Source organism: Eufriesea mexicana, unplaced genomic scaffold (assembly GCF_001483705.2).
Source record: "Eufriesea mexicana isolate 0111107269 unplaced genomic scaffold, ASM148370v2 scaffold9008, whole genome shotgun sequence".
NCBI classification, from domain to species: Eukaryota; Metazoa; Arthropoda; class Insecta; order Hymenoptera; family Apidae; genus Eufriesea; species Eufriesea mexicana.
Window position 1 is genome coordinate 338,015 of NW_016916726.1, and position 12,754 is coordinate 350,768.

General features: G+C 29.6%; 2 protein-coding genes across 2 annotated transcripts; one reads left to right on the plus strand and one right to left on the minus strand.

The window, feature by feature from the left end:
* The first annotated feature begins 294 nt into the window (after positions 1 to 294).
* On the plus strand, positions 295 to 9,720 carry Hmgcr (HMG coenzyme A reductase). Its single transcript, XM_017907771.1, has 9 exons — positions 295 to 440; positions 5,566 to 5,774; positions 5,915 to 6,026; positions 6,320 to 6,407; positions 6,488 to 6,785; positions 6,925 to 7,076; positions 7,587 to 8,148; positions 8,277 to 9,517; positions 9,597 to 9,720. Exons 2-9 carry the CDS (start codon positions 5,595 to 5,597, stop codon positions 9,718 to 9,720), a joined length of 2,757 nt encoding a protein of 918 aa, XP_017763260.1. The 5' UTR covers positions 295 to 440; positions 5,566 to 5,594.
* An 823-nt stretch (positions 9,721 to 10,543) lies between these two features.
* On the minus strand, positions 10,544 to 12,196 carry Xpac (DNA repair protein complementing XP-A cells homolog Xpac). The gene is made up of 6 exons (XM_017907793.1): positions 12,161 to 12,196; positions 11,557 to 11,779; positions 11,366 to 11,477; positions 11,161 to 11,285; positions 10,804 to 11,080; positions 10,544 to 10,712 (listed from the first exon to the last, which is right to left on the minus strand). The coding sequence occupies exons 2-6, from the start codon at positions 11,703 to 11,705 to the stop codon at positions 10,551 to 10,553; spliced, it is 825 nt and encodes a 274-aa protein (XP_017763282.1). The 5' UTR covers positions 11,706 to 11,779; positions 12,161 to 12,196; the 3' UTR covers positions 10,544 to 10,550.
* Between the last annotated feature and the right edge of the window lie 558 nt (positions 12,197 to 12,754).

A 12,754-nucleotide genomic window follows, 5' to 3' on the forward strand; every position in this document is an offset into this window, starting at 1 on the left:
AATTATGTAAAAAAAAATACATAAACAACACATATAAAATAAAATTATTGTTTTCATATCCTGAGTAATAAAATATTTTAACATTCCTTTTATATTTATAATTTTCATCTATTTCATAGTAATTTTTACATTTTATAACATATTATCTTTTTTCCATTTCGTATTAAAAGTTAATAAACATTATTTTGTTAAGAAAAAGAACAAGAAACATACAAAAAAATAAATTATTACAAAAATTATTTGAAATGGTGAATAAAGTTGTATAGATGTCGTTAGAATTCGTACAACCGAACGCTGTGTATTGTCAGAAGGTTTGGTGTACAAAATGTTAATTAATATATATAATTGTGATAGAAAACCAAATCATACATAGTGAACATGTTAATTATTCGACATAGATATGTATGTGAAGCATGTTTTATTTTCGAACAAGTTTTACGGTATGTTGTTATTCGATATTCTTGCTTTTTTTAGGTTATGCCTGCCTATGCTTGCAATTTTATCAATTTTTGAAAATAATTTTATTGTTTACTGGTGATTGTATTATTCAGCCATGATGTTTATTTCAAAAATTTGTTTTTATGTTGGTACATGATTTAACATGTAACAAAATGTTCAATTACTTATTTGATTAAAATATTTTACTAATTTGACATAATGTAATATATTAATATTATTATTAAATTAATTAAAATTGTTCATATTAATTTGGAACAATTTATAATAATAATTAAGATTTATGTGAGAACGAAAAAAAAAGTTACCTATATAATTAAATATCCTTATGTAATCTTCTAATTAACATAAGCCATGATATTTTGTCCACAAAATATTTTGTAAAGTAGAAAATTAAAAATTATACGTTACTTATGAAAAACAGTATCCTAAATATAATTACGTAATATGTTCCTTAATATCAACAATGTATTTTAATAATTATGCAATTGAGAAATGTAATAAATTTAACAATTGAGTTTTTCCGAATTAACTAAAGTATACGTGATCGTAAATATTAATGTTTAATTCTCTATAATATTCATAATCCTTCTACAAAGAATTTCCACGTAACTTCTACAGTCATAACAAATGAATATGCTACACGCGTTTCTTAGGAGAAACCGCGTAAATACTTTGTGATTATAAAGTCATGATGTCGCGTCTTGTATGGACTTCAAATTACGCTTTCTAAAAAGATTATAATCTAATTATGTACTTTGATTCTTGGTCCAATAACGAATTATTTCAATTTCTACTAAATATTGTGACAATTGCTTTTATTTTCCACGTCTCATATGGTAGATTATAAAAGAAATGAATATTATTGTTGATATATTTATCAATTATTAAATTTTTGAGTTGTCATAAGCTCCATAATATTTTTGAAAATAGTTTGAAATTCTCAGGTTATTAAGATTATGATTTATTTCTGAATTTTGTAGGGTATAAATAAATTACTGTGATTTATAAAACAAGTCTGTCATCTCATGCAAGGCTTTGTTTGCACTAAACTTTACTTTTTTTTGCTGAAATTAAATCTTGTTTCTGTTTTTAAAAAAACTGTGTCCGGAATAGTAATCATTAATGTATTCTAAATAATATACAGAATGTACAGTAAGTATATTCACCGTGGATGGAATTGATCGATCGTAATTGTGATCACGAAATACAATTCACTAAATTCGGCAGAGATGACGAAGTTTGGTTCTGTTAGGAACGACAGCTTTCCTGATACGGAATTAGTAATTTCTGTCGTATTTAAAATAATTCCGGGAAGAATAGTTTGTATTTAAAACGTTTATAAAGTAGTTCCAGCTAAAATCTTATTTGCCTTTCATGAAAATGGATGATACGTGATTTATAACTATCTTTCGTATTAATATTTCCAGAGTGCATAAATATATTTTTCACAGAACTCAAGTGTTCTCGTTGTTCTGAATTTAGAATTGACATTGAAATCTTAATATAGGCTTCTTATAAATTTTATCTACATTTTTCGTATCACGAAAATCAGCGTGGACGGTTCTCGGATGTTCTACGTTATATCTTATAAATTTTATTAAATTTCATTTAGTTAAATAATGATATAATATTTTATTTTATTAATAGTATTAATTAAGAATTCATTAATTCAAAAATCCAGTACTAAGTACAATACTATATTCTTGCTTGCTTTGTTCGTTCAAATTGCGAAAGTTACGTTGTCAATGGCTGAAGCGGTTGTACTACTTGCGGATTGACGCATTACGTTTTACCGTTTGTTACTGGTTAGCCTACAATACGTTTCGTGTATAATTAAATTTTCGTGGAACATAAAAATCGTGCTTTCACTTTAAATATGTGGATGGTGTACTCTAAGTGTAATGTTTTTTTATTAAATTTGTAAATCGTTTCACACATGCCTGTAAGTCAAGTTATAATATATAAATTTATATAACTTTTCCCAAAAAAGTTTTCGTTGAAGATTTACGCAATTCTTCGCATAACTTTGTGTTGATAACGAAACAATGTATCGAATTAAGATAATCTTAAATCATTGATAAATATTTGTCATAGTTAAAATAAATACAGGTTCATCAGCTTTATATCGTTTTCAATAAAATCGTAATTTGTTTATCAAAATGAAGCTGAACCATTGATCCTTTCACAAATTCAGCAATGAACGATACGCGCCTGCGCGTGTTTCGTTTCACGAATACGTGTGAGTTCAAAAGGGATCCTAAGAATAGAAATGCACAATGCTGAACGATTTTCGCGGTAGTACGTTTAAAAACTGTATATATATGTAATTCAAATATTTCGTTTGTTTTTGTAGGTATTTTGAATACTGTTTATCGATTCATTTTGTGTAAACGGGTATTTTCTTATCTTACGCAAATTGATAATTTCAAACGGTAAGGGATAAAGACACGTGCGCGTGAAAGGCGAAAGGAAGGGAGACGAAAATTGCCGAGTGCGATCGAAACGCGTTCTGTAAGGTCGAACAGGCTGCCCAAGTGTAAGCGTAATTTTGTTAGTCGGTGAACACCGCGCTGTCAGTGTCATTTTTTGTTCCTATCTTTTCATTCTAAAGTCAGTATCAAAGTACCAAATTGATGAAGGTGATTCGTTTCATGTGTGATTTTGAATCTTAACGGTTTTGACGGGCGTTCTTTTTTATTTGAAAAATAGAAATCTGAAAAACCAGTTGTTTGATATTTTAATTAAGAAGTACTTTTTAACCTAAAGGTGAATATGGTTAATGTGGTCATGTAATTAAAAAAATTTGATCTATTGTGTTATTATTTTTGCCGCTGTTCTATTGGATATTTCAAAAACAAGACCAGCGGACACGCGATATAAATATATGTAATACGCGACCACGTGCGCAATACGTCAAAAGTTTCATCGAGTTGTTGGGTGCTCCGTAACAAGGTACGATGTAAAATAAGCGTAATCGAATAATTTCTATGTATATATTATTCCTTTACTTAAATGTATTCGATTTAAAACATAAGTTTATAGTTAGCAATGACAAATGCATCAACAAATATAACATCAGCTTATTGTATTATTATAAAGACAGTAGTCGAGAATTATCAACTATTTATATCTTACTTTACATTTTAATAAAATCAGTATCAGTTTCTCATCCTTGGTCTACATGTTCTTTACTCGCCAAGTGAGTGGAATTTCATGGCAATATTACCGTAATATGTGATAAATACCCGATGCACGATAAAAACCATCTGTACAAGAAAATCGTGATCGAATGAAACATTGTCATGATACATGGAAAATCAGGCACACTGTTATATCCAAAGAGGTGAATTTCTCTTAAAATAATTTATAAAAATGAAATTTTTTACTTAATAAACACAAAACCTATGTATAGAGAAAAGAAGCTAAGAGAGAATAAGTTGTTTAAACGAGATTGCGAATTAAAATTTTTTAAAGAAATATCTGTTAGCATGATGATATATTTTCATATTCGTTATATTATACTCGATCGGACTTTCTATTCATTTCAATGGTAGAATAATGCTTTCCATGGCTTTCACGTTCTTTCTTATTTTCACTTTTTTTTATATGAAGCTGTCTAAGAAAAGGGATGATCGCAGATAAATAGAAATTATAATCGTGAAATCTTTGAACGATAAATATTCGTTTCTATTCGAATTTTAGGCAGTATATGCTTGGCAGGATAAAATATCATTGAATATTCGCATCATTGAACATTCTCCGTTCATCGAAAGCTCTGACAGATCAGAGATGTTTTACATGACAAGCTTTTTCCATTAAGATCAGATTAGACGATAAAGGGTTAAAGAAATGCATGCGAAATTTCAGCTGACTAATGTTACGAGACATCTCGTCGACTGCGAAATCTCCATTACATGATTTGTATCGAGATATATATTCAACGCCTGTAACCTGATTTCTAGAATGTTAAAACTAAATACTAATGTATGCATCGGTGTCATAATACTTTCAGGACGCTTGTCACGTTAACGGTACCAATATTCAGACCCGGAGATCCATATTTCATTCTGAAACTAGTCCAATATATAATTTGCCGTTAAGAGTTATCGAAATTGTAGCAGCGAAGATTTTCAGAAATATTTCATCGATTCGATCATCGATTCTTTCTCTTATTCTTTTCGTGTAGCGATCAAATATACGAACGCTTTGGACATATTTCTTATTTACTCTTCCTTTCTTTTTCAGCTCTTCGGAGATTTATCAGGTGTAGGAAATCGTGACATTTCATAATATTTCCTGAAACGATTGTTGTGACTTTATTTGAATCATAATATGCAGTCAAAATAACGAAGTCTTTTCAACGACGGTTCCATTGAACCATTGAAAGTAAGAAGAGGTCAGTGGTCAGTCCGGTATAGAAATGTTCTCATACGGTCTTGGAAAGTTACCGACCTTGACAGACATTTCATGCTTCCACTTTATGTCTCTCATTAAATTGTATCTTTTTTTCATTTTTCATGCTAATTTCTTTTTTCTTAAATGTCATTCAGCAATAAACTTTAAGACATTCAAATAGAATGGGCACAAAGTTCATGGAAAAAAATTGAGTTTCGTTATACATAGGTGTCATTAGATTATATTACGTAATTGGTAGAATTATAATTATGCGAAGCACTATTAATATACAATAGGAACGTCACTTTGCGACAATCGGTCGTCCACTTGCTTTCCCCATCTTATCCCTTGTCTTTTATTGTTTACATGGTTCGTCAGATACATACTCTCCTCGTTCCGATAAAATAAGCTGAGCCTGGCGCCAAGATTTTTCCTCTTTCGATTTCTCCAAATATTTTCGATAAACGAACAACACTTTCCTTAAATTTGTTGCTCGCGTGTCATTGGTTTTCTTTCTTTTTTTTTTTTTTTTCGCTTTTTTTTCTCGTAACAATTACATCGACTAATTTGATGAACTAGTTTGATTTTTCAGAAAGAGATAAATTTTATCCGCGATAAAATGGGAATATTCCGAAGTTGATCTTTTGTGTCGAAACGTGTTGAAGAAATTTCGAACGTTTAAATAAGGTATTCTGTGATTGTGTGTTTCAGGTTGTAAGTAATTATCGAAAGCAAGAAATATGCTGACGCGTCTGTTCGAAATTCATGGCCGGTTTTGCGCTGGACATCCCTTAGAAGTAATTGTGACGACCTTCACGCTCACGGCATGCATTCTAAGCATGGAGACCGGAAGCGGACATCCACGGGATGGAACCCTTCCATTGTCTTCGCACTGCCGATCTAGTAGATGTAATTCGGATGTAAGCTGATAAATATTGAGAAAAAATTGATTTGAATTTTCATTTTAAGGACAAAAGTATCTTTATGATAGAAATCATCGCTTGGCAACCTTAAGTCTCGAAATAGTCTATAATATAAATAATGTATTATTATTCATTAGGACCTAAATGCCGCTGATATTATAGTTATGACGATAATACGATGTTTAGCTATATTGTTTACCTATCACCAATTTCGCAATCTACAAAAATTGGGTTCAAAATATATCTTAGGTAAGCAAACACATGGGATTAGCTAAGAAATATTTCTTTATTGAACAATGAACGATAATTATGCGTAACTCGATTATTCATATAACCGTATCTTTTCATGATACGTGTGAAAGTATTCAGTGTCAGAGAAAGTGTCATGGAAAGTGATAGCGTTTCATTCTGCACGACACACACTGACAATTAATTATCGAATTTGCGTAATATTTAATTGTAAAAATTGCATAGGCAATTTAATATTAAATAATGAACATTAGCAATATTGATAAGGGTATTTAAACATATCATTTTGCTAGGTATCGCCGGCCTATTTACCGTATTTTCCAGTGTTGTGTTCACGTCCAGTGTAGTCAATTTTGGGAGGAGTGACATTTCCGATTTAAAGTGAGTTCTTACTTAGAAGGATACGTGAAGTTTTGAAATGTATTATTTAATTTTTGTTTTATAAAATTATTCTTTTCCAGGGATGCGCTGTTTTTCTTTTTGCTTATTATCGACCTTTCAAAGGCCGCTATATTAGCTCAGTTGGCTCTAAGCTCCAGAAATCAAGAGGAAGTGCGAGCAAATATCGCTCGCGGTATGTCGCTCTTAGGACCAACTATTACGTTAGATACTTTGGTGGAAACTTTACTTATTAGCATAGGATCTTTATCCGGTGTTAGAAGATTAGAGATCTTATGCAGCTTTGCTTGCCTTGGAATTGTTGTGAATTACATTGTTTTCATGACATTTTATCCTGCATGTTTATCATTAATTCTCGAGGTAATTTTAATGCCAATTATTACGGCAAATGTACGAATTTATATACATATATATATGTGTGTGTGTTCGTGTGCGCGTGCGTGTGTGTGTGCGTGCGTGTATACATACATATGTACATTGCATTGTTGATATTTTCTAGCTTTCTCGAGAAACTAATACTTTGAAACCACTGAGTGCCGATAAGATTTTTATGATACATCCATTAAACGAAGAAGATCAGAAGCCAAATCCGGTGGTAGAACGCGTTAAATTGATTATGATTGCTGGCCTATTTGTGGTACATGCTAACAGGTATTGTATTTCTGTGTTATTTTCTATTTTTCACGATATATATGCATCACGTTATCGTTTGAAATGAACTTATATTTTATACATCAGATAATACGTAAGAATGAAAAGAAAACTGACAAAAAGTTATCGCATATCTCATATTTTTACTCGAGTATATTTCTTGTTTGACAGTTTCCTTATTCTTAACTTCCATAGGTCAGGTTCAACTTATTACACAGTAGTATAAGTATACATTTTATTCATATTCAATGAATTGCAAAAACGGAGATACTATCTCAGGAAGGCGGTTTTCATGTCTTCGTATGTTAAGTTAGAAAACAGCGTATAACATTTCTGTGTCGAGTTAAAAATGATAATTATTAATATCTTTATACCAAATTCAAGTCTTGTTGAAATAGTACATAAAAATAGCACCATACGATTTAACATTTATCAGCTTAATCTATATACATTATTGTTGTATATAGAAAGGTACAATAAATTTAGACATAAAATATTTATTTATTTTAGTCGTTGGCCTTTCAAAAGTGACGAAAGCGAATATACGGTAGAAGGCAAAGTATCTTCCGTGAATTCACATATCATAGTGAATTCTTACAACAAGACAGAGAATTCATCTGAAGTCAAGGAGTATTTAATGAACTGGCTGTCCGTCAGTGCAGATAATATTGTGATATTAATACTTCTTCTTGCACTCGCAATTAAATTTATTTTCTTTGAAAACAAGGGAGATATCGCTAAACAGTTACGATTTAAAGTGGAAGACAATGTAGAAGAAAAAAACGAAAGTGACTATATGAAAGAAAAAAGACTTGAAAGTGACCATGTGAAACAAAAAGAAAATGAAAGTGAAGATTTGAATGTACTTATCAGCAAGATGCCATTCAGACAAAATTTTACTAGAATACAAACTATCTCCCTTTCACCCACGGTACGTGATTGGATTAATAATAAAGAAGTGCACATAGATGAAAAACAATGTAATGTAGATATTCGGAACGATAAAAGTCTATTTCAACGATTGAAAGTTCCTAGATCGTTAGAAGAATGTCTCGAAATATATAAATCTGAGGTAAGTAAAGTATATACATTATATGTATATATACGTACGTGCGTGCGTATATATATAAATTTATATACACATATACATTTGAATTTCTATGTAATGTAATTTGTAATAATCTATTGTTAAATTTATAGCTTGGAGCAAATGCACTATCAGATGAGGAAGTAATTCAATTAGTAAAGAATAAGCATATAGCCGCTTATCAGTTAGAAAAAGCAGTTGGTGATATGGAGCGCGGTGTTGGAATCAGGCGTCTTATAATTGGAGAGGCCGGAAAATTTCTTGATAATCTTTCTGACTTACCGTATAAAGATTACGATTATAGTAAGGTATTAGGTTCCTGTTGTGAGAATATTATAGGATATGTGCCAGTGCCACTTGGAATTGCTGGCCCATTATTACTTGATGGTGAATTGTATCATGTACCAATGGCAACAACAGAAGGCTGTTTAGTAGCATCTACAAATCGTGGTAGTAGAGCATTATTAAAATGCGGTGTGACAAGTCGTGTAGTTGCTGATGGAATGACAAGAGGACCAGTTGTGAGATTTCCAAATATTGTTAGAGCAAGTGAAGCTATGGCATGGATGCAAGATACTGAACATTTTAAAGAAATGAAAAATAGTTTTGATTTAACTAGTAGATTTGCAAGATTAACGAAAATTCATATACGCATTGCTGGCAGACATTTATTTATTCGTTTTGTGGCAACTACTGGGGATGCTATGGGAATGAATATGTTATCTAAGGGTACTGAGAAATCATTAAACATGGTGAAAGAACACTTTCCTGACATGGAAATATTATCATTAAGTGGTAACTTTTGTACGGATAAAAAGCCAGCAGCAGTAAATTGGATTCACGGTAGAGGTAAAAGCGTTGTTTGTGAAGCAGTAATACCTGCAGATATTGTTACTAATGTGTTAAAAACATCAGTTCATGCCTTAGTCGATGTGAATATAAGTAAAAATATGATTGGATCTGCTGTAGCTGGCAGCATAGGAGGTTTTAATGCGCATGCTGCAAATATTGTAACTGCAATCTTTATAGCGACTGGTCAAGATCCGGCACAGAATGTTGGAAGTAGTAATTGTATGACTTTAATGGAACCATGGGGAACTGATGGTTCAGATCTGTATGTGTCATGCACAATGCCCAGTATAGAAATAGGTACTGTTGGAGGTGGAACAGGTCTTCCTGCACAAGGTGCATGTTTAGCTATGTTAGGTGTTAAAGGTGCACATGCTGATCAACCTGGTGAAAATGCCAGTAGATTAGCTAGAATAGTATGCGCTACAGTACTTGCCGGTGAATTGTCATTAATGGCTGCACTTACAGCTGGACATTTAGTCAAAAGTCATCTTAGGCACAATAGGTATGTCAATAAAAAAAAAATATATCTTTTTTTTCATCTGTAGGAACAGCACAAAATTCACAACATGATTTTATTTTAGATCATCTACCACTGTAACAAACGCGATGAGTGTCTCTCAAAATAATACAGGAGATAAATTATGTGTGCCAAATACATTAGATCCTATACAAAATGTTTGTAAGGAGTTTGGAGAGAAGTTTTAACATTAATCATACATCAACAAGTTAATTTCTGTTCTTTTAGTAGAATGTCTTGTACTGTATGACTGTATGAACATAATATTCCAAAGAAATATTTCTTTTATATACGTGAAAGAACATATACCAAAAAACTAAACTTGAAATAGGAGTAAATACAATGAAATGATTTTAACAATTTGATTGAAAATATGATACAAATTTGGAAACAAATGCAAAAATGTATCTAGTATGCTACAAGTTTGGTTTATGTTATGAACAGAACATAGTATTTTGAATGTGATGGAATGTACACTTAATTTGCAATGACATATGCAATTAACAATGGTTGTATAAAATTAATATGGTGCAAAGATTATTTTTTGCATACACAGTCATATTTTTACATAGTGCAATATTAACTTTTAGCTGTAGTAACTTAGATTGTCATAATGTAACAGTAAAAAGAATATAATCAAAGACTGTACATTATGTAGTATACTGAGAACAATCAAATTGTTTTCCTTAACTAAAAAAGTATATATATTATTATGATATTATAATGCAAATAAAAATTTTAAATTATATTTCTTGTTTTTAACTATTTAAATAACGAGAAAAGCTACGAATGCATTATATTATATAAAACTTTATTAATACAAAAGATAAAATTGAATCGAAAAATGAACAAAAGGTAGAAAATATATATTAAATAAATAAGGAAATTGACTTTTTGATTTCTTTTTAATACGTGTGTACACATTCTATGAATAGAAAACAAACTTTTTTTAATGTAAAAAAATCATATTCAAAAATATAGTCTAATAAATACCACAAAATTTATAATTACTAAAAATTTACATTTTTTCATATGTTTCTTCATACCCACAAGTAATACAGGTGTGTGTATATGTATCATCATGTTTACTATATGTATCTTCTCCAAACTCGTGTGTATGAGATGCCTTTGATGTTTTATCATACAATGAACTTCTAACTTGCATTCTTAATTGCTTAATCTATATGACAAAAAGTAGTAATTTTTTAACAAAAGATATTTATATTGATATTATTTTGTATTCAAGTATAAGTTTGAAATATGTTTATTACCTTCTTATTAAATTTTTTAATTTTAGTTCCTTCCCTTCTAACATCACGTAACTCTTTTTCCTTTAATAGATTTTCTTCTGAACCCCATACCTCCAAAGCTCTTTGTTCTATTTGTAAATGCAAATATAGTTTCATTTCACCCCAATTTACATTGTGAGGATTTTTTTTAGTAATACATTTTAATGGAGGTTCTCTTTTATCAAAATCACAGTCTTTTAATAAATATTCTTGCTTTGCTTCTGTTTTTGTAATTAAAGAGTGTTTGTCCTTCGGATCTCTAAAATAAAATTGATCATAATATAATATTTTAAGTTTAATATTAAAATAATTAGTATAAATATGAAATAAAGCTTGTACCTGCATTTATCACATACAAGAACATCAAATGTCTGTAAAAGATATGAATCTTTAAATTCCTCTTTACATTCATCACAGTGAGGTAAATTAATAATAATTGGAGCAGGTTCTGATGTTATTTGTAACTAAAAGGAAAGAAATAATAATTACTAAATTCATTTAATATAGAGTATTATAAATTTCAAAATATTTAAAAATGATGTACCATTTGTTCTTCTATATCATCATTTTCTTCTATAAGAAAACCACCTCCACTATCTATGACTCGTTGCCCTTGAGTTTTTGAAAATGATCCTTTTATTGAATCTCCATTTTCACTTTAAAAAATTAAGCAATTTTAAAAACTTTTATTTTTTAGATTATTAATATTAAAGGTAATAGTTTATTATAATATACCTCCTTATATATGGATGAGAAACTATTTTAGATTTTTTTAAAAGTAATGCTTTTTGACGATTTCGTTCTGCACGTTCCTTAAAATGCTGAGAATTGTTTACTATTTCTTTATCTTCAGATGGATCATTGACTTCCAATGTAGTAGACATTTTTATATTAGTATTTATATTTTTAATTATTATTTTTAGGCGCAGAATTTCTTTTAAATCAAACAGGCATCAATCTAAAAATACATTAAAATTGATACATTAAATTAATAGTATCGTTTTTATTATTCATTTAACAAAACCACAATTATAATTTATATAGGTTAGATATATGAAATAAGTAACAATAATGTAAGATATTATTATAAATAATATACCGTATTTTGTATCATATAAATCTTTTTCAGTTTATAATGTAATAAAATGTAAATACCTTTATAGCAAATTTGATAAAATACATAATGTACTTTACTACGTAAAGTTACGTAAAGTTACTACATATTACTACGTACATACGGAATAGTAGACGATTAATATAAAAGTACAATATAATAATTTATTACTTTGTACTAAATCTTCAAATTTGTATATATATTTTGACTGTATAATTGTCCTACCTAATTTGATTTCCAATACTCGATTTTAGTCTTAACCAATTAATGGTTATAAAACTAACTGTCAACTAACTTCAATTCGCCATTTTACAAGGAGAGTGCAAGTCATCGATTTAGTTGAAACGTTACAGGTATATAAATTTCGTCATGCAGTTTAAGAATATATCTCATTATAGTCACAACTACTCAATAGTTTTTGAGATATTTACGATTAAAGTTTTATTACTCCCCAATTATAGCTTTTACCTCCATATTTCACGATTGGAGTTGTAGCCCAACGGTGATAGTCGAGAATTTCTATGCTCAAAAGCTGGGGTTCGATTCCGGTTTACAGATACTAATTTTTTCAATCTCTATTTTTTATTTTGTATTCATTTTTCGCCTATGAAAACATTATAAATAAACAATTGTAAATAAAATTTCTTAATAAAACAATTTATTCTTTACGCTTTCTTATGCTAGTATATATTTATTACAAAATAATAAGAATATTATGCCAGGAAAACACTTTTCTATAGCAATCTTATTTACTACAGGAAATACAAAACCTATCGCTCATGTAAGTATTAATTATTAAATTAAATATTGTATAAGAAT

Bases quoted from the DNA above. Each gene is read 5' to 3' on its own strand.
- Hmgcr (XM_017907771.1), top strand. From the start codon at position 5,595: ATGCTGACGCGTCTGTTCGAAATTCATGGCCGGTTTTGCGCTGGACAT. The intron at 5,775-5,914 runs GTAAGCTGATAA...ATTATTCATTAG, and splicing joins CTAGTAGATGTAATTCGGAT to GACCTAAATGCCGCTGATAT. The intron at 9,518-9,596 runs GTATGTCAATAA...ATTTTATTTTAG, and splicing joins AGTCATCTTAGGCACAATAG to ATCATCTACCACTGTAACAA.
- Xpac (XM_017907793.1), bottom strand. From the start codon at position 11,705: ATGTCTACTACATTGGAAGTCAATGATCCATCTGAAGATAAAGAAATA. The intron at 11,286-11,365 runs GTACATCATTTT...CTTTCCTTTTAG, and splicing joins ATGATATAGAAGAACAAATG to TTACAAATAACATCAGAACC. The intron at 10,713-10,803 runs GTAATAAACATA...TTTGTCATATAG, and splicing joins TTAAAAAATTTAATAAGAAG to ATTAAGCAATTAAGAATGCA.